The following is a 22,560-nucleotide window of genomic DNA, read 5'->3' on the forward strand; positions in this document are numbered from 1 at the left end:
AAATTGTCTTTTATGTGGAAATTTCATCAGTATCTATGTAATAAACAGAACATTACATGGCCGCTTGGGGATACGAATTTTATCATCTCGTGCTGAAAGTATCTCTCACTCGTGAGAGATACTTTCAGCACTCGACGATAAAATTCGTATTCCCGCGCGGCCATGTAATGTCCTCTATGTATATACATAGAGGATACTACAATGTAGTGCTACTGCTAGGATGGGGGAGAACCGAAATGGTTACCCCGAACGATCCCACATTTGTGGTATCGTCTATGAGGCCCAGAAGGCCGAAACGGTACTTACTGCAGTTACATATAGCTCTTTGGCATACAGAGCTCTGCTTTCATGTACAAACTGAGCACTGTGGGATGAATCATTGCCGCTAGCATTGCGCATAGCTCACTAGGCTTCCCTAGTCTGAGCACTCTGGCATGGCTTAGACGATACCACAAATGTGGCACTGATGAGGCCAAGAAGGCCGAAACGGTACTGTCTGCAGTTATATATATATATATATATATATATATATATATATATATATATAACTGTATAATCTTATAACTGTATAATCCTATAACTGTATAAATCTTAATCAAGATAGTAGCAAGACAGTAGCAAATGGACTACTCAAGTGACGCACATATGGATTTTAATACAGCCTGTTTCGTAGACCAACAAAAGTTGATCCACTCATCAGTTAAACTCCATACACACTGAGGCATCGTGACGGTTAACTCTAACTCAGCAACGTGATCACTTGATATTGTTTAAAAAATTAAAATCTTGAAAACCGTGCGCGCGCCGATAATAGCGTTAAGAATAGTTGAGAATATATTTTCGCCAGTGTCTACAATTGGATATTATTTCACTTCGCTTGTTTAAAGAGGCTTCATGTGGATAAGACAAGATAAAAAATTTCTCAGTGAGGCATAAATTGCAACGTTTTGTGGCATTGGAATATGCTCTAGCCCTAGCAATAATCTTCCATGAAATCGAATAGTCTTCCCTCTTCTCCTTTAGTTTCCACAGCTACTTGCCCAGCTCTGTGTCATCTCGCCTTCTCTCGTGGTTGAACGACATTTGGTGGTTGCGCCATCTAGTCTTAAAATCTGTCGCTGTGAGGTCAACGTACGTTTCAGTTTCTTCCCTAGTAGCGACTGTGGCTTGGTAGACGACCTCGCTTTGCAAACATTCCCCTCCTAGAGGCATTCGTTTTCGTTCCTGCAGTTGCACAATCTTCGGGGGCGGCTATCTTCGGACATTTTTGCGTTCCTGATTGTGGCTTTGTTATGCCCGTCTATGATCTGTTTCATATTTGGTGTGCATGAGTAGCTCAGTTTAATGGTGTTTCTATTGTAAATTTTCCTCAGTTTGTGGGTGACTGTAAAGCACTTGACAATAAGGTTAATAAACGCTCTGCCAATGTTGGTCTGGGCGTTTCTGTTAAATGGTGGATTAAACCAAATGATGTTTCTTCGCCTTTTGGTTTGGTATTGCGGTCGGTGCGGTTCCGTTTCAGTGAAGTGCAGCTTGTATGTGTAGCCAATCTTGTGTAACGCGTCTTGGTAGGGAGGTGCGGCTTTGTTAAACATGTCTTCGTCACAAGAGATTTCAGAAAGTCTTTTATTAACTGCCTCGGGGATGTTTCGTAGTATGCAAGGTGGGTGGTTAGACCTGCTGTGTACGTATAGATGGGTGGTTGCTGGTTTGGAATAGGGTCCGAATCTGCCGGTTATCAGGTCAAGCGTTACATCGAGAAAGTTGATGATTTTCTTGTTTGCCGCAAGTAATGAAATTTTCTCGTCACGATGCCTCAGTGTGTATGGAGTTTAACTGATTAGTGGATCAACTTTTGTTGGTCTACGAAACAGGCTGTATTAAAATCCATATGTGCGTAACTTGAGTAGTCCATTTGCTACTGTAATCGCTCCTTCATTGTCGAGCACTGTCATGGATCCTACGTTGCCTATTTCGCTTATATATATACAGGCTGTATTAAAATCCATATGTGCGTCACTTGAGTAGTGCATTTGCTACTATATATATATCTGCACTGACGAGACCCACATAGGTCGAAACAGTGTGCACCCTGTCTGCAGTTATATAAATATATATATATGTATCTCATCATATGTATATATATATTTATTAAAAACTAGATCATTGGATAATGCAATTCACGACTTTTTATTGGCTTAGCCATTATGGTATATCAGCCAATATACCATAATCTACAAATATGGCAAGCGTACGTGTCAGCTTAAAATTAAAAGGGAGCTAAAAATTTAATAAAATTTAATAATTTAATTTAACGTTTTTAATAAAACAATTATTCCACTCGCGCTTGTTGGATATGAGATGATTATAGCCAACTCGGCGCTACGCGCCTCGTTGGCTATCTATCATCTCATATCCAACGCGCGCTCGTGGAATAATTGTTAAATATATACATATGATGCATTGTATCTCATATATATATATATATATAATTGTATAATGTTATATATATATATAGCTCTTTGGCATACAAAGCTTTGCTTTCATGTCCAAATTGAGCACTCTATCTAGGATGAGTCATTGCCGTTGCAATTGCGCATGCTCGCTGGTTTACTCTAGTTTGAGCACTCTGGCATGGCTTAGACGATACCACAAAGGTTGGGTCGTTTGGGGTGACCGTCTCGGTTCTCCCCCATCCTAGCATTAGCACTGCACTGATGAGGCCCAGAAGGCCGAAACAGTACTGTCTGCAGTTATATATATATATATATAACTGTATAATGATTATGGTGGCTACTCGCCTCATAACTGTGCATGTTGCTGTCCGAAGCCCGTAAAAGATATTTATATGTCTTACGAGCATTCTTACTTTGACTCTGTGTTGGTACCTCATTGATAAAAATACCTTCAGAAATTCTGAGCTGTCGAACTCTTGCTCCACCAACAAGGCGCGAATTGCAGTCGATTGTATATTCCTGCAAAGGATGGCAGCCTGCCGCCCAATCTCTGTTTGATGAAGAAATGCTTGGTAGGACTGTGCCTTCTAGCCATGTCCAATAGTTATCAATTCCATCGGTCTGAAACAGGAATAGTGGATTAGTTTCTTCAATGGACGTCACTTATTGTATCATTCACCAGATTGAAAATCATGAAAAAAACTAATATGAGCATTTGGAGACCAAATGGCAAAATACCTCTACTAGATATTTCTCCTTATAAACCCTAATAGATCTCATTCGAATAAGAGTACATGTTTTCGAAAACTTTGTAGCACACAGGATTGTAACAAGTCCCAGCAAATGTGGATAGCTACTATTGGAGTGCTGCAGTTGCAGTTGCACACCTAGAAACCTATGAGTCTGGTCAATAAGACCATTACAGCTTTTTCGACCGATTGACTGCATTCCAGGGTGAGGTGGACCCCTCTCAAAGCGCCTTTTAATCTATATAAATACAAAGTAGGCACTAGCCCACTAGGTTCGATAATATATCCTACAGGTTAAATAGCAATGCCAACAATTCATTCCCCCCATCCTCCCCCTTACCTCGTACAGTTGCTGGCCCGTGTATACTCCTCCTAGATATGTATCCTCGATTAGCTTGGCAATGAGAAAAGCTTTAGGATCACGTTGACCGAAACTAATCGAAAACAAGGCAAGCAAAAAGAGGACGTAAAGAATTATTTCCCTCGATAATTGAAACATTCTTATTTCTCTTTTCTTCTGTTCCCTGGCGTTGTTAAGCTCATCAACGTTCGGTGGTTCCAAAGATATGGACCTTTGATGATCATACCTACTGAACATAAACTTTTTATATTCAGGCGGTCCTTCCTCAAAGTTATCAATACCCAGTTCATCTTCGTCCTCATCTATGTCATCGCCATCTTGTCTATATTTCTCTGTTGTTTCTATGGGTTTTTTTATAAGAAGGGCTATAATTAAAGCGACGAATAAAACTTTGATCGGCTGGCTTATAAAGATGTCCTGGAACAGAGAAACCAGCAGGGAGGCAAGCCACTGCGCTGATTTCTCTCGGCCAAACTGAAAACCATAAAATACAACGAAGAAAGCAGATGCAAATGATACGGCGAAAACTCCAAACCATGCAATGCACGCACACCAGTGAGGCAGTTTTCGTGACTTCTTTCTTTTAAGTGATCCTCCAGGCTTCTCATTGAACTGTACTTGAAAATCGCAGTCTTCAGATGCTTCAAAACTCGCATCATTCTCTAGCCAATCGGCCTCCTCCAATACAGCAAGGGAGCTCTGACTGTCACAACTGTTGACATTCCTATTTAACCAGGCTGCAGTCTTTGCCCCGGTATCGACCGTCTCGACAGGTGGCAACCCCACAGTAATCGATTCGGAGCCCTCACCATTCGCTTCTTCTTCTGCGTCCTGGCTTCGATACCACTCAACTATGTCTTTATTAAAATCACCCTGATATCGCTGTGCACGTTTTTTTCTTTTAGTATTTTGTCCTTTTGATGTCTTTCCCTTCGTTCCTTTTAAAACTGTTGGTTCTATGTTTCTAAAGATGCTTACAATAGCAATATTTATCGGAAATATTATGAGGCCGCTAATCATTCCGATGTAAAGTTGTTGCAGAGAGAGGGTAATGGGTCCTAGCTGAAGTGTATTCGAGGGGTTTAACTCCTCACCAAGTTGGTAGAACATAGCATTGGTTAGCATGGTGCAGTAGAGAAGAGCCAAACAACACGATAGGCGCTGAACAGTAGTGAAGGTGCTCAGTTGCGGTCTCAGAAACACAGAAAACCATAAGTGATTATCTTTGATATTACTTTGCGTAACGTTATGGAACAAATGATTAAAAGATCTAAGTTCATCTTGCTTTGCGGATAGTAAAGTTCGAAGGACTTCCCCATCGTCAAATTCGACGGCGAGCCAACGATTGCACATAAAAACAAACACACCATCGGTCTTCAGATCACGCACTATTATTTGCTTTAGATACCACGATGGGCTGCACCCAGAATTGTTATGCCAAATCGTTACTTTAATTAGGTCTCCCAAATGTTCAGGAGTAGTAAGATGAAAAGAGTCCATTCCTGATCGCTGGAAACGTGTTTGATTAGAGTCTTTAAGTTGGCGTGGACCACTTTCAGCGTCAAGTCCAATTAAATTGCAAAAGACGTCGGCAGTGGTTCCAGCTTCCTTCTTCATACCGGTTAAAACCAGAATTTCGTATTTGTAGCGATCTGATAGGTCGTTATCGGCCAAAGGAATAGTCTCCGCCTGAAAAAAAGAAAAAAAAAATTACAAGAAATCACATCATATCTTCCAATAGAGTTTCTCAAAATTAGAATACTTAGTAAAACGAATCAAAGTCATGCAGAAACAAGTAAATTAAAAGTTGACACTTAAATCAATTAAAATACATACGACTTCATCAGTTCATTTAGTCGATTTTCTTAATCAACGGCCATCTACTAAGATTGACAAAAATCTGCAATTTTTACTTGAAAGTTCTCAGGTGGTGAAGATAGTCAGGTTTATAATTGAAATAAAAACTCGACGCAAAGAATAACCAAAAACAAAAAGCCATTGGGAAGGAATACTAAAAAGCGAAGGAAAGGAACAACGCTTAGCGATTGGGATTAGTAAGCCAAAGTTATCATGTACCTTCTTTTTATTCCGAATATCGCGTCTCCTTGCCCAAATCAACAGCAGTATATAGACGCCTAAGATGGACAGAACCACACTGAAAACCAAATGGTTCTCAGTGAGCTCAACAAATCCTTTCAAGGCTATTTCAAATTCAATGAAATTTGGTTCTACTACCACTTGAGCTGCAAACGACGTGAGATGGTTACAGAGGCACTGAATTTCTCTTGACCTGGTTTCTGGCCCAACCTAAAAGGTAAAACGATAGCCAATTTGTATTAACGAGACTCGAGGAAAGCTATGAGCTTGTTTATTTCCCTTCAAGCTAATCATTGTTTCACAGTGGTACATAGACGTCTAAGATGGACAGAACCACACCGAAAACCAGCATTTGGAACAAGACGTCTTGAAATAGCACATCATGGAATGCGTGTACAGTTCGACCCCGATAATTTGAACTCGGATAATTCGAAGTAAAATTCATTTCCCTTGGTTTTGCCCCACTTTACTCAGTCATTTTACCTCGGATAATTCGAAATCCCCGCTAATTCGAAGTAATTTCTGTTTCCTTAGGTCGGATTTTATCCCGATAATTCGAAGTTAAGTTACCAGCTGAACGAAAAAGAACAGACGCTGTCGGAAATTAGAATATATATTTATGTAATAACAGTTTCGAACATTTCACAGCTCGTTAATCCCTTTATAATTGTGTAAAACAGTTCTCTGTGCATTAATCCCTTTACTGTATGTGCGGTGCTTTATAAAAGTTATTAACATGTCGACGTGATGAAAATCCATGTGCCTAAAGAGTTGACGAAAAATCCAAGTTTAGTCTTTCAGCTTTGTGAACTCTCTTTCAAGAATACTAACGTATTTCTTCTCTCCTTCAAACAAAAGTTTGCATGGCAATTGCATCCCTTCACCGTCGCCAAGATTAACAGGCATGCCTGTCACAATAACAGTGCATGAATTTCTATTATCCACTCTCAGAAAATAAAAGATTGTCTTAGCGAGTCGTCCACTCTTTCCCTTCTTCAGATGTCCAACAATGGTTTCTTGATCTTGCAACACACATACAGCATATTTGTCCACTGGGTTATGGGCCTCTCTTCTGGTTGAAAGTTTTTCATTCACTTTTGGTTTCCAGATTTCCTGGTAGTCGTGATATACCTTTATGTAGGAGTTAATCTGAAGCGAAGCATCATTCCTTGGGCAAACCATTATTTAAGCAGAGCTTGATTTAATAAATTCAAAGCCGGTATCTAGCAGTTGAGTGCATGCGTCTAATGACAAGGAAGCGATATGAGTAAACAATACACGCTAAATCACACTTTTAGCGGAAGTGGATCACTTTGTCGGTATCGTTTTTCAATTTAGGCTTTTTACCGAGGTGCTAATTGGCATGTATTTATGTGCTGGAGCTTGTGCGGTTATGCAGGGGTAAACATTGCATATTTATTTTTGACCCCTATAATTCGAACCCCCGATAATTCGAACTATTTTGCTTTTCCCTTGAGACTTCGAATTATCGGGGTCCAACTGTACATACTGTAGAAAGTTACTGATACTAAGGACAGAGCTTTCCTTATTTCTTAGGAGGGAGGGAAGGGTAATTGCACTTCTCGACGTTTTGAGGGCTTATAAATGGTATGTAAAAAAATACTGTTATGACTGAGTTGGCAGAAGTACATTTTCAATGAATTTAAAAAAAATGGAAAGAGGAGTTGTAATTGTTGCAGTAAAGAATAAGAAGCTGTCATGTTTTTATTCGGGAGTGATTTGCATGCCAAGTTCGGCAGTTGTGAGCCACAATTATCTATCAAATAATTGGAAAACGGATGATTTTAAAACATTAGGAAGTTTGGTATTTCAAACTGACATTTTGATCAGCAAATCACACTCACCCTACATCCATCATGATTCCAGCCTTGTATGTTATTATCCCAGTAAAGGCATTTTAGAACAGATATCTTAAGACTGTACGAGACATTGACACTGACATTCTTTTGTGCGGGAGACATTAGAGTTCTAGGTGTTGCTTTTACTCTCACGAAGTATTTTCCCATTTCTGTGAAGGAACTAGACTCCAAAAGGAAAAACGTTCTCCCCTTATCTTTGAAAGACCACGAGACCAGATTAATCTCAGCTGTTGGCCTTCTACCAGGTGTTATCATGATTTCCCAACTAGACACATTTTTACTACTGGACAAAAACTCTACTGCTACTGCAGCTAGGGGAAAGCTGTAGTTGAAAGTGTGGAAATTGGATGAATCTTCATCCAGTTGAAGAACAAAGGCTTCTCGATCGCTATCAAAACCACGCCATTTGTGATGGATTCGAATATCAATTTCATTCTTTAGACCACTGACTAACAAGTTGCTTCCATTGGTTTCTTTCAGTTCTAAAGCGACCACCGAAGAAGTGATGTTATCGTTGTCGCAGTTTTGGTAAGGATTATCCACGAAAGAAACCATCTGTAATCAAATGAATAAAGGGGGTTAATTTCTAAAGAAACTCTTTACGGTGGCCAATTCACATTTTCAACTCAGTTGACACATTAGATTGTTTGATAATCAAATGAACGCGTCCGGGAATTTCGCACACTGTGAACCCAGACAATTTCGGGTGCAGGAAAGCAACACTCTTCTCAAACGACAGAGACAGTCTTGCAGATTATTCAAAATTTGCTAAGAACACACTTTGAGAGATCATGCGGTAACAGCAAACGTTTTAAACGAGAATTCGTCATTAAGATAAGAAAACAAGTAAAATGTGTTTATGAAGTTCAAGCATCATGACGGCTATAGCATTGAAATCGAAAGGAAAACGAGAAGAAACAATTTTTTTGAAGTTCATCGCGTACTGGTGTTAATCTAATTTCGTTCTAAATGTTGATTCAAACAAAATCGTACATTGCCTGGTAATATGGCATACCTGAAGGCCTAACGTGTTCTCACGCGTATGATTCGTATCTGGAAACAATTCTTCTTTTGGTAGTGTGAACTTTCCAAGGTCCTGGACGATCGTAAGGTTATTGATGAAACTCACGAGTGTCTTTTGAAGTTTCGCTTCTATTGCTGTGGTGTTAATCACTGTGTATCCATCGCCAGGAGTTTTGCTCTTTAAGATAGCTTCGCACATGTTGTTTATCGCTTTCAGGATTTCTTTGGAAGCATTTCTGCTCCTTTCCTTTAAGGAGAAAACATTTTTGAGATATATTTTACACACTTTGCAAGCAAGAAAACCTATAGAAAAGTTAGCTGTAACAGGTTTAAATTTTTTTTTTTTTTTTTAGTAGAAGGCTAGCCAACGAAAGAAAATAAGCAGACATAGAGAAACAAGAAAAAAAAAACAAACAAACAAACAAACACACAATTAAAAACATGAAAAAAAAAAGGCATCAACAGCCTTAATCGTCACTGTAGAATCTATTTTTGAAATTATTTCAGTTTAATCAATTTTGAATGTGAAGAGCAAAGGATAAATTGTTTTATTTCAGGAGCTCAACATTTATCATAGTTTAAAGAAATGCTGATTGCAAAGAAATCAAAAGAAACCTGCTTGGATTGTAAACCAATTACATATGTTCCTTACCTTTACTAAATCATCGCAATCATGTATTGTACCATCACGACTTATGGAAGGGCCCCTTGCTAAGCTTCTAAGCATGTTCACTGCGCTTCTCATAATTGTTGCTGCCATCCGCTCAAGGAAGGACAATGGTGCATCAGGTCTATTTAAGACAGCTTTTGTTATCTCGCTCAGCAATCTCGCACTGTCGTCCTAGGATAGAGAAAAAGAAGTGTTAACTCAAAATCTATTCCTTAAAGTAAAAATAAAAATTGCACAATTTTCTTAAATAAAAAGTGCGCGAAAATAAGTACACGAGCGATCGGTAATCCATCTCTCCCTTTTGTGGTGGGAGGAATAAGAAAGCAGCCAGGCTGCCTGTCTTCAAGATGAATTTAGGCATGACTATTCGATGTCAAAAACTGTTTATGTCTTTTATCAGGCTGATACCACTCTCTGGTCAATCGCCAAAAATAGCACCCACAATTTTGCAGCTGGTCAGGAGTTATGTTAACGTTTTCATGAAGTAATTAGGCGAAGCTAAATAATAATAAATAATAATAAGTAATTAACCAACCTGCTCCAAATACATAAAAGGGGTAACTTTAAGCTTCAAAAGCAGCTAGGTACAGTAACAGATATCTTGATAATTAAAAGCTAAATTTGTATTTTACCCGTGCAGTTAACGTCAGCATATCTGTATTGGCTGTGGCTGTCTCAAGGGTATCACTCAGAACAAGAAAATCACTAACAGTTGTTTTATTGCTTTTGGCCACAATGCTTGCGACAAGGGATAACTTCGATATACTCTTCTCGATGATCTGGAATAAAGATAGTAAATCAAAATTTTTGAAACAGTAGCAGAATCACACTAGATTAGCCAAATACATGGGTTAATAAAATAAAAATATAGATCGGCCTTCTGCATATTTTGAAAAGGACCTTGGATCCAATCAGAATAGTGTCTCATCGTTTAATTCACGATGTGGTCACTTATGATGTGAATGGCGACGTTTCAACTGCATACTGCTAGTCTTTATCAGGTGATAAGGTTGATCTTATCGCCCGATGAAAACTAGCGGTATGCAGTCAAAACATCGCAACTCACCTCATAGAGACAAACGATAAGACTTAAATATTATTGTATTTTACCTCGATGAAGCGCAACTTTTTTTTTTTTTTTTTTTTTTCCGAATTAAGGTTACTTCCTACCTTGAGAGGCCGAAAAAGTCGATTTTTTTTTGGACTAGATTCAAGTTACACATTTTAACTTACGTTTACGAAAAAAAAATTAAAATCTCAAAAAGCGTCCGAATTATTTACAAAAACGTATTTTCAAATAAATATATCTTATTAGACTTTTGTTGTGTAGTATCGCTGAGTATCTTTTCGAGTTGTGCCGTATTTTGACGAGCCTGTAGGCGGAGTCAATTTACAAATAACGAGTAAAAATACTTAGCGATACTACACAACAAAACGTGTAATAAGTTATTTATTATCCAACACGCCAAACTGTTATTTCAGTGCGAGCGAATTTCGCGGATGTTTATTTACGGGGAGTGCGTGACAGAAGTATGCGAAGCGGGACGGAATTGGCGCGTTGTTGTGCTGCTGTTTCTATTTTCCTAATTAAATGAGGAAATTTTCAGGTCGTCAAGCTGTTTTTCTTCGTTCGATTCATCTAATGAACTTGGATCTATATTTGCCAGCCATTCTGACTCTTCGTCGTCGGAAATATGATTCAAATTGTCCGCCATTTGTTTTGTTTTGTTTTTTTCGTAACTACAATCCAATTCTTCTGCGCGATGCGAGAAAACCTGTTTAACTGGTACTACAATAGACGAGTACAAATACCACGTGATATTTGTATTCGTCTATGGCGTTATTTGTACTCGTCTAGGTGTAGTTGGATAATAAAAGTTAATAAATCAGGAAGGTGTCATAATCTCGTAAATGGGCAAACCCCCCTGGGAAATATTCGCGGCAATTTCATGTCATTTGCATATTTTGTTTACATCGCGCACTTGAAAAAATTCACACGTGGAAGTTATCTACTCGTGGAAAGTCTTTTCTCATGGATAAAAAACATAACTCAAAATTAGACAGGAGTCCTTGGGTAAAGAAAAAGAAAAAAAAACAGGCCCAAAGAAGAGAGAAATGGCAGCATTTTGTCGGAAAAAAAAAAAAAAAAAAAAAAAAACAGTCCTTGCTGAAAGCGACAAAAGCTCTTGGTTTGGTCAGGAGCCTTCGACAAGCTCGGCATCCGCTGAAGATCGGCAGCATTCGATTATCCTTGGGGCAAGCAGCTTAAAAATTAAAGTCAACACCACAGTTTGTAAAATAATTTGAATATATCAACAAAGTTGAAATGGTAAATTGGCCGCCGTTACGATTATAAAAGCTGACGTTTCGAGCGTTAGCCCTTCGTCGGAGCGAAAAGTTGTAAACACCACAGGTTGTAAACACGATTCTTCGTCGGAATCTGACGAAACCGATGGAGAAAAAGAATAATGCGACAGATTTACCCTTTCTTCCGCGGGTTTTTCCTTCGCCGACTTCGTCCAGTACTAAACGATTAACAGAGTGAGATAAAAAAAACGTGACTGCTACGCGATACTTTTCCCGGGAAAACCTTGATCCATTGTCATTGACGCTACGAGGCCTCGTCTTCTCATTGGTTTGTGGTTTCAAGAGGCAAGATAATCTCCTGGAGTGGCGCTAGTTGTTTACAAACCTTTAGGAGCTAAAATCTCGCATTTGATTTTGAGAGGAATACATGCACTTTGAGCGAATTTATAGGGTATGTAGATTTGACCGATTTTCGTAAAATTTCGCCAACACATTCCTGGGATGATTACGAACAAAAGAGTCTCAGGATATTTTGATACTTGAAATATTTTTTTACGTAGTGTCCATTTACGCAACACGCTTCGCATATCTTTCGCTACTCTAACTTCAGATGCGAATATCTAGACAACCAATCAGAATATCGGAAAAGCCTGATACGCTTTTCTTGATTTATGCCTTGTGAATGAGACTGTGCAGCCATTTTTCTCGTGCCGCGGGATCCGATACCCGATAAATTCAATAGAAAGACCCTTGGTCGTTTCACACCGTATCGGCTCATGGCACTTCCTAAATGAAAAAATCGCCTAAATTATATTTTTATTGTAAACTGCATTTATTAAGCTTTGTTAGTAATGTATAGTTTGTTAGGGTTTTCTTCAAACTAGCGCGCGTACGAGTTTTTTCCCGAAGGACATCCGCGAAGGTAGGAAGTAACCTAAAGACCTTGGATATTTAGGTAGGCTCCAATTTTAAAGTAAATGCTACTCGATCTCGAAAACTCTAGATCTTGAATGCACAAAGGCTAAAAGAGTGCGGGAGTGTCTTGCCTAAGGTCATAACGCAACGACCCAGCCAGAGATCGAACCTGGAACTTTAGCGCACTCTTTACCGGCGCAGCTCCCTATTCAGGAAAAAAAATCGACCATCAGCGAGCACATGCGGTTGATTAGCAAACAGAGGCCATGACAACAACATATTCGATAGAGCTTACTGTGGCGTATTGTATCTGTTCTGGTGACATTGTTGGCCGTGGGGTGGTGGCTATAACTTCTTGAGATTGGTCTCCTGCCTCCATTCCTTTATCATTCTGCTGCTCGTCTTCCTTGTCTCCATTTTGGTTGACTGTTGGTCTACTTGTTGTCACTGCATTTGACACCGCGGTTTTTGAAACAGAATTCTGCTGACTGGAGAGCTGGAGCTGCGCTAAAGTGTCTCCCAAGACTTGTAATTCCTCTCCAGCTTGCTCCTCATTGTTTATAGGTGTACTTTCAGAATCTATGTTATTTATTAGACTTCCCAGATCTACTGCTGCCTTCTCTGCCTTTTTTACCTAAGTGCAAAAATTAATGAATAAATAAACGCATAAAATATGTCTTGAAAATCTGATCAGATGTGTTGATTATATGAGCACAGCTGTAGACTAAATAGGTATAATTAAACAACCAGCAAACTAATCAGTCAATAAATATAGAACCCCTAATTAGTGGGTATAAACTGATTATCAACTCCTTGTTAACCGAGTGCGATAGCCAGCCACACTGAGGAATATTGGTCCGGGGTTGTACGCGTGGTAGCACGGCAAGCGAGATTAGCAAGTAGTCTGTTATATGGCACTCGGACCAAAACTTGTTTATTTTCAATTTACCGGCTTTCGACAACAAAAATACTCGGCTGATGACCTTTTCCGTGGAAAAGGTCCGGATGGCAAAATCCCGACGAAAGTAAGAACCAAATAGAACGCCTGGATTAACTGGTGACTGCCATGCCATATAACAAGATGCGTCAGTTAGCTGCAAAAGTTATGTCTCTAACTCAATATTTTTCAGTAGCTGGGTCAAATATGGCAATGAAAAAAATAAAACAAAATTTACGACTAAGTAAAATTTACCTAAAACTTAAAAATTACACTATCTTACCTCTGCTAAGACAGACATGGTAGACCTCATTCCGAGTGAATCTTCAACTGATACTGTAATTCTTACGAGAATTGAATTATCACCATCTGTTGGCTGTTTATAAATCTTAAAAGGTTTTGAGGAGCTAGGGTTTTCTGTGGAAGTCAAAACTGTCTTGCCATCGCCATAACTAAAGCTATATCGGAGTGGTTTGTCTGGATCAATCCAGCTATCACATACGACCTGAAAGTTTGTTTTGTAGCCCTCACCCAGCGACGGAATACACGAACAGTTGCCTGGTATTGGCGGCTCATTAACTGTTATAGTCTTGTTGGAAAAGCCCCTTTGACCGCCGTCTCTCCAAACTTCAACTTGAACAAGACCCTCACCTCCCTGGCCCAGAATATTTTCAAAAATGTAAGAGTGGACAATGAAGTCATCGTCATCGGTTTCTACGTTTAACTCGCTTGGAAACTCCAGCGATTTAAATTCAGTTTCCATTTTAATGAAAAACTGCCATCGATAAAACAGATTGGAGACTCCACATCCGTGTACACAAACAGCCTTAAGTCTGAGATTCACTGACGGGGAAACTTTACGCGGACAATCGCTATATAGGCAGCTGATAAATTAAGAAAAACAAAACAGTAGTTACATGTACTTAAAACAAAATACCTATAATAAATTTTTAGGGCTACCCATTCTCTACGACAAAAAAACTGCATGAGCACTGAATATAAGCAAAACTATTGAATGTCATTTGGACAAGCCAATTTCCTAATCTTTGCAGCATTTTGAAGCTCACAGGTGGCTGTGATAAGGAGAGAATAAAATCAGCAGACACAAAATACATCAAAATACGAAAAACGTGTAGGGCAATAATTGTTCCAAAAGTTGGAAAAGTAGGTTAAAATCGGTGTAATTAACTTCGAAGCCCTATGCATTCCAACATTCAACAATAATGAGGTAGATAATGATATGATGAAGTGTTGTTAACTATTCATGTAAGATCAAAAGTTAGAGGGAGAAGTTCATCAGACTGAATGATTCGTATACCATCAATAAGCCACTAAGATGTGGCTAGAATTCGATATACAAATATTATACATCACCACGAAACATAGAGAGAGAGACTCTATTTTTCTCTTAATAGCACTTAGTACAGACGATAATTCATTAGAAAAATAGGGATATGTCGCGACTGCTATAATTACTCCTGTACCTTTCCAGGCTACGTTTTGCGAAAAATGGTAAGTTATCGATTGCAACACTTTTGTACAATATTATCAATCAATCCTTGTACGAATAACATAACGAAACAAAGTAGTCAATTAGAAATATATTACTCTACATTTACCAACAACGTACCTTATTTCCATTGTTGGCGGCGGAGGGGGTGGCGATGGAGGTGGAGGTGAAACAAACACTGTAACATTGTCTGTCAAAGGTGGGAGATCATACTTGGTAACTACGACCGTGAATATGTAATATCTATTTTCATGGTAGCTGTTCAGTCTTGTGGTGAACTCCGCGTAAGAAAGAATTCTAATGAAGTTTTCAGGCTTCAACGCATCGTCATAGCAGTGAACAAAGTGTTCAGCCTGAGCAAGCGGACCTACCGGTGTCTTGCAATACCAGTAATAGACCATACCCTGTTGGTCCATCGTTGGTGGCAGATCAGGGTCATGAAATGATGCAACCAACCTTAGGGTGTCTACCGTGCTCAGATTTAGTTTCTTTTCTCCGCTTATTTCGCCAACCAACGGAGAACGAACGATTTGCACATTGATCGAGTAATTTTCTGCCACTTTCCCATAGAGTTTAATTACATCTAGGCTTACAAGCTCGACAACAAATTGAAATTCATAGCTACCGTACTGCAAAGAACGAGGACCGATTTTTAATACAGAACCAGAGTCTTCTCCCTCAACCTCAGGCTCCTTGCTTTCAGATGTTTTTCGCTTTATTATCCATAGAAGCTTGATATTCTTTGAAGTCGGTAAAAAGCAGCCGTTGATAAAAATCCCTTGAAGCTCAAAGCTATCAGATCTTTTGTATTTCAAAACTTTCAAGCTATTTCGATATGCGTTGGTTCCTTCTTTCCTCGCCGATATCGAAACGTTTTCTATCTTACAAACTGGTTTTGAGACTTCAACCCCCAAGCAACGTATTACTTTTGACACCTTGTTGAAAACAACGAGACAAACCGTGTAATTACCCTCGAAGAGATAGGTGTGGTTACACGAAAAAAAGTAATTTCTTGTTTTCCCCTCTGAGCACTGGGATTTCTTTGTGTTTAATGAGTCGTTCAAGGTAAGATTAAAACAGCTTCCGTCATCAAATTTTGACAGGGTGAATTCAAAGCGAGTAGCACTCCTCAGCCAAGTGAAACCACTAGACCGGAGTATTATGCCGTTAATCTTTTCTTGCACAATGAATCTAACTGATGCTGCCATTGTGGCGACCAATTTATCTACAAGGACACTAGCCGTGAATGTTCCAGTTTTGTTTAAAACTACTTTAAGAAAGTGATGTTCGGTTGTCGTAAGATTGCCATATTCTGTAATTCTCCAGTGATACGCCCTGTCGAAGCTTTGAGATGATACCGACAACGTCACTGTGTCACCAAGAGCGAAATATTCAATGAATGGATTCCTCTTTAGGTCCGAAAAGTGGTCACAATCGAGACAAATTGTCATAGCCGGCTCGATCAATTTGAGAACCGTGACATTCGTCTTGAGCTCAATTCTACTGACTTTATTCGAGCAGGAGACCTTAGCTGTGAATTCTCCCGGGGACATATATCTATGAAGTGTGGTGTGTTCTCCTTCCGTAAATATCAAAGGTATGTCAGTTGTATACGAATTGTTTTCGAATGACCATGAACAAGCGGCATGGCTGGGCTGGAAGTCTCTCGAAATTGTTGTCGTAAGGCGGAAGGCAACAAGGTCTGATACTTGAATGATGTTCTTGTCAGGTGTCAAAGTTATATTAGCCAGAGGATTCTGCACAACAACGATGGGTGTGCAATTTGTGGTGAGGCTTCCGAGGAGGTTAGCTGCCTTTACCATTACGGAATAAGACCCATTCGATGAGAAGGAATGTTTCAAAATAAATGATTTCCAGTTTAGGAAACTCTCCTGAAATATGACACTTTGTCTTTGATCATTTTCAAATTCCGCCACAGCGGTTACTTTAGAGCCTGAATGAACAGAAATGTTAAAAAGAGTCTCTTGCGATACCATGATGTAGTGGTGTAACGAGCTACAAGTTAAGTGAGCAATAGGTATTTGCACCCAAGCAACGATGTGGGCTCTTACAATGCCGTGTCGAGTTTTGCAACTAACAATTACGTCAAAAGGTCCTTCTTTAGCATATTGATGTAGGACTTTTTTACCTATGTCAGATACATCTGTCTGGAAAGTTGTGTTGTCCCCGAGGTTCCAGTCACAAACAAAAGCCGTTCCGGAAGTCATCAAGAGTGAAATCACAGACTGATGCCCTTTGGCTGTGGCAGGGACCATTACCTGCAGGTCATCTATCGGTTCATCTTTTTGAACTATGATCCTCCTTAAAGACTCTTTGTACATACTGCTAACACTGTTCGAGCAATTGAGACTTACAGTGAAGATTCCTGGTTTGCTGTATGCATAAGTTTTGCTAAAAGAGTCGACTTCTCCAGTTAAAACTTGTTCCCCAAAGTCATAGTGGCAGAGGACACTAGTCCCTCTAGTTAGACTTCCTACTACCGTAATGCTCTCATCGACTGCAATATATAGGTCTTGAGAGCCAATTTTTATTCGAGTTACTGGTATTTCCAAAGTCAGGTTATCAATCGGATCTTCTACGGAGACGGTGCATTCTACAATTTTCGGAGTATCTTCAACAGCGTTTTTAGCTCCAATGGAGACAATGTACACGCCTGCACTTGTATAACGATGAGCAAATGAGTTTTTGAAAAAACCATTAGTAGATGTGTGTAGAGTGTGTTCAGCGCTGCCATCGCCAGGAGAAATCGTAAAAGTCACATTTGTTCCTGCAGGTTAGAGATCAGTATTAGTGTTGTTCAATAACATGTTATACTCTTCTCATTTCACAAAGGGCGTGGTTGGTACCTTTAGATGGAAATCAAGACAAAACAAAAACAACTAAAAGACAAAAGGAAGGAGTATGCCCGCGTAATTCACTACAAAAAATGAAAAAAAAAAAAACCTGATTTACCTTTAGAAATAACCCATTCGACTACTGCCTCTTCCATTGGAACAACTGCAACAGTACTTTGGACGCACTTCAGGCCTTTAATTTCATCTTGCACAATAACAATGGTGCTACTATTAACCGTGTTGTTCCTGTTATATGCTGTAACGTGAATGGTGTAAGCACCAGGGTGGTTGTAAACATGGAAAAAAACCTTCTGAGTTTTAACCAGTTCTTCGTTTTCAAGTTCCCATCGATATTTGACTTTAGTTCCATCATGTGGTCCGACACGAACAGGGAATAATTTAGATGTCTTGACTATGTGTCCATCCTGAAGGATAATACTGAACTGCGAGATTGGTATGTCTAAGAGGAGAAAAAAAAATTCAGACAAAAAAAAGATCAGGTTAGGACGACATTCCAATATATCTTTGATTTCTCTTAAGCATCTTTTTTTTTTTTTTATTTATAGATTTTATCCATTTTCGGAAATCCCCAAAGTATCTACAAGTAAAAATCCTGCTTTGCTAATGTGAGCTACATAGGAGGAGCTGTCTTCTCTTCCTGTCATTCATTGCTATCAGGCGAGCGCACAAAGTTTTTCTCTTGTATTACAGGACGCGTCATGTTGACTTCTTTCAACGAATATTCACACGACCGTTCACACATTTCAGGAGTGTGACGCATGCTCATATCAGCGCGCAAAGGCTCGCATCAAAAACAATCGGAAACATTTTTCAATAACAGTTTTAACGAGAACTGGCACGTTGTCTAGTGGTATCCAAAGCCGCGTAGAAAAAAAACTAATTAAATAGGCTCCATTATGGAGGTTTATTCTTGACCTGTTATCGTGTTTTCTATCTTAATTTTTTAAAGAGATTATATCGTAATCATCATTTCATTTACCTCCTATAATCTGCTCTACTGAAGTAGTTGGAGGAGGAGGTGTTGTCGTTGGTGGAGAAGTCGGATGGTCCAGTCCACAGGCCTGATACATTGGCCGACGAGTGTCGTAGTCTATCAAATTATTTAAATGGAGTTTAAAATTGAATATCTCGATTTTCTAACTTTCAAATAGTCCTTGAGAGGAATGATGTAAGATATTTGAAGGGTTAGGGTAATTAGTTCAAGTTTTATCTCGTAAGACCTTTAACGTTTTGGCAATTAATTGTGACATTCTAGATGAGTGCTAGCAGATATTGCGCAGTATCGGAAGAACAGCATGATTTATGCTTGACTAAGCTAAACTAAAACAACAGCAACAATAACAAAAAAAAAACAAAGCAACAAAGAAACAAACACAAAGGAAAGAAGAATTGATGACGGAATGAATACGAAAATAGAAAACAAACAAACAATAAAGTAAAGAAGCAAAAAAAAAAAAACATTTTCCGCACGAGCTCTTGTGTTTGTCTCTCCCAACAGGGTTGACGTGGGCCGGTTCGGCAAAAGCTCCTACAGCTTTGTTGTTGCAAAATGAAGAAAATATTTTTTTTAAGTTGAGCTAAAAGGAAAACAGAAATGAGAAAATAAGTTGTTTCTCACGATGAACTGTGACTCTCTTGTTCTGACTCGAAAAATTAAAGAAAAATTTTCCTATCGTAGGATATTTTAGTGATTGTCCCGCATACGCCATTTATCGCGTCAAATTTAGGTTAAAACAAAATTTTTCGAAATTATCGACACTTCTCGTTCACAATACATGGACCTCGCCGCGGTCAGACCGTACGTCAAAACAAAAACCCGAACATTTGCCCCGCCGGCCCTCTCATTCAGTAAATAACTACTTGGCATTTCCCGATGACGAATGTTCGAGGACGACAGATTGTTTAGATTTAAAATAATTCAATGCTAGATTCAGCTTCCGCTTTTTTTCTTTTTTTTTTTTTTTTTTTTTTTTCTTTTTTTCTTTCCACGTTACCCGCTGACCAAGTCAACCTTATATTTGGCCCCCTACCTTTATCTGGGTTATATGGGCATCCGTAGATCTCAGTTCGTAAACAAATGCTGTTGTTCCAGGTTCGTGGATTAATCCGAATGTAGCTTGCAAAAATCGAATCCAAATGAAGAACAAAAATTTTCACAGTTTCGCTGTTTTCGTTACCTTGAAATATCTACAAATTAAAATGCAAAAGCATTGTTTATGTAAAGCATAATTTATATAAATTAGCTGCATATGTTGGGGCTTTATCTTATGCTAGCCAGCGCAGTAACACTCTCTTTACCTCGACTCATTCTAAAATTGATTCACAAGCTGTTTCAGTCCCTCGCTTGATGACGATCCAGGAGATTTATACATGAACTAGCTGCATATGTTAAGACCCTAATTTTATGATAGCTCGCGAGGCGAAATTCTCTTTACTGCGATTGATTGGAAAGCTGTCTCACTAGCTTTTTTTGGCCCCTACCTGAACGGTGAGGAGATTTACACGGTAGGTAACTCAACAGTAATACTTAGTTTATACCTTGTGACCAATTTCCGACCCATAGCAGTACCATTTGTTCCCATCGGTGCTATACTGAACGTAAAACATTTCAACCCATGAGTGTCCATATCGGCCTTGTAAACCAATAGCCATGACAAATCTTTTTTCCTGGAGATCCACTTCCAACCATTGTTCTTGGTCCTCTACAGCGGCACACCAGGAGCCAAAATCATATTCGTTTATCAGACCATCTTTAGCTGGGAAGTCGTTTAGGGATGTAGAGGCATTAAGCTGATCTGGGTTGATGGAAAAAAGTACCGGCCGACGACATTCTGTTGTAAAAATAAGAAATGAACAATCCGCAGTGTTTTCGGCCTAGGTAAATCCAGGACACAACCAAGAGCTGCAGACATTATTTATCACATGTGAGGATATTTAGCGAGAAATATCAGGACAGATGGACACAAAAACATCAAGGCGGCTATTACCGCCAAATTAAATTTCCCTTCTGTCCAATAGTTAAAAGTATTTCTTTCAGCTCTTTTGTAGGAAAGTACGAGTGCAATTTCCAATGGAGACTTTCTTTCATTTGCGCTCAATAAGATGGAATACTGTTTTCTAAAATGATCTCCCACGCGTAAAAAAGGGAAAAAAAAAACATCAATAGGAATACAATGAAACAACGTAACGGTCGATATAATACAATAATTGCTATTGACGCGTACAAGTGCGAATTTCGCGAAGCACACAACAACATTTTCCGTCCGAAGCATAAGCTATATATTTGATAAAAGCATATTTGGGTGTTCTTTTCGCTCTTTAAAGTAGTAATTTTGATGTCTCAGGTTATACTATGCTTGCTCTACCATAGCTGGCTAATCCTCGTTGAACAAGAAGAAGAACATTATGAACTACGTGATTTTCACGCCAGTTTTTATTGGCACGCATCGGTGGTAAAGAAATCTCGAAGGCTCTTTGATGACTGTTAGTGCCCGTCTTTCCTCTCATTTCCTCTCCAGGCGCCCAATTTTTGATATAATATTATGATTCATAATGATGCGACCAAGGCAATCATTTCAAGTAATCCAAAACGATTCTTAAGAGCTGCTATAGTTACTTTGCAATTTTTTTCTTTCCTTTTTTTTTTCCTTCACCCTCTGATTTTCTTAACTTAGTATTCCTGAATCCGTTTCCAGAGTTTACAAATATGGAACTTAAGGAGCCCTGCTGTCTCTTGATAAAGATAAACAACCTTATTATAAAGATATTTCCTTCTTTCACCTCAGTGCAGATAAACGAGAACGCAGTATTTCCTTTCACTATAATTCCGAGTTTATTTCATCGAATTTTCTTTTGACTTTACATATAGAATTCTTTTTAAAATCAGGAATAATTTTTTATCGATAACGCTGTCTCAAAAAATTCCAAGCACATAATTTGCATCGCATGGTGGAATTGCCAACTAAACAGTTTTGTCCATCAATCGATTTTCAAAGTATGTCATTTATTCATCTCAGATGAAACCATTCAAGTTTTGAAATCTTGTTAGCCGACATCATATTCAAATTTGGTGGTACTTTCTGCTCAGATATGAAACCGTTATCTCGTCAAATTTTCCCACGAAGGTATTTTTCCATCAGCAGCTGATCGTCCCTTCATTAGAACCACATCATAATAGGATTTAAGGTGCTCTATTTAAGAGAAATACGATTATTGTAATTGTTAATTGAAATAGGTACTTCGGAATAAGCCTAAAAACGTGATCTCTTTCGCCTTGCCTTTGTGTGAAGGCGCAAAATACGTGCTGGCCTGAAAGCAAAATTTTGTAGTTGATACTTGACAGTTGAATTAATCTGGCGATCAAAGGGGGCTCATATGACTAGATATGCAGAGGAAAGAAAGAAGGAAAAAAAAAAAGAATTGACAGTCATTTACCTTTGGTCCCTGATGCTACTCGAACCTGAATGATACCAAAAGCAATCGAAGCCAATATCTGCAGAAAAAAAACAAAGACTGTTTATTTGATTCTCAAATAGTAGTGATCACTTCAGTATATGCACAGTTCATTTAACGTACCTGGATTGTGATTTTATTCATATCTTGTTTTGAGAAAAATCCATGCTTATATTCTTTTAGCCGAAGAGATCACCTTATTGCACACACATTTCTTTCCCACCACGTATTTTTTTGAGGCATCCTATGTTTATAATCCGCAACGATATAATTCCGCTGGTTTTCGACCAATAGAGAACATTTATAAGGGCGGTTACATAAATCTTT

At 38.8% G+C, this 22,560-nt stretch overlaps 1 protein-coding gene across 1 annotated transcript in view; it reads right to left on the reverse strand.

Moving 5' to 3' along the window:
- Window positions 1-22,472, reverse strand: part of LOC111327355 (uncharacterized) — a 27,711-nt gene extending 5,239 nt beyond the window's left edge. Inside the window, exons 1-16 of the mRNA XM_022931512.2 lie at window positions 22,357-22,472; window positions 22,216-22,273; window positions 20,320-20,612; window positions 19,812-19,968; window positions 18,761-18,871; window positions 17,879-18,220; window positions 15,026-17,693; window positions 13,679-14,279; window positions 12,754-13,092; window positions 9,869-10,015; window positions 9,219-9,407; window positions 8,559-8,813; window positions 7,529-8,098; window positions 5,643-5,873; window positions 3,546-5,255; window positions 2,906-3,077 (exon numbers count right to left, since the gene is read on the reverse strand). Coding sequence (XP_022787247.2) covers window positions 2,906-3,077; window positions 3,546-5,255; window positions 5,643-5,873; window positions 7,529-8,098; window positions 8,559-8,813; window positions 9,219-9,407; window positions 9,869-10,015; window positions 12,754-13,092; window positions 13,679-14,279; window positions 15,026-17,693; window positions 17,879-18,220; window positions 18,761-18,871; window positions 19,812-19,968; window positions 20,320-20,612; window positions 22,216-22,273; window positions 22,357-22,377 — 7,864 coding nt within the window. The 5' untranslated portion in view covers window positions 22,378-22,472. The remainder of the gene's footprint in view (window positions 1-2,905; window positions 3,078-3,545; window positions 5,256-5,642; window positions 5,874-7,528; window positions 8,099-8,558; window positions 8,814-9,218; window positions 9,408-9,868; window positions 10,016-12,753; window positions 13,093-13,678; window positions 14,280-15,025; window positions 17,694-17,878; window positions 18,221-18,760; window positions 18,872-19,811; window positions 19,969-20,319; window positions 20,613-22,215; window positions 22,274-22,356) is intronic.
- Between the last annotated feature and the right edge of the window lie 88 nt (window positions 22,473-22,560).

Source organism: Stylophora pistillata, chromosome 9 (genome assembly GCF_964205215.1).
Source record: "Stylophora pistillata chromosome 9, jaStyPist1.2, whole genome shotgun sequence".
Taxonomy (NCBI): Eukaryota; Metazoa; Cnidaria; class Anthozoa; order Scleractinia; family Pocilloporidae; genus Stylophora; species Stylophora pistillata.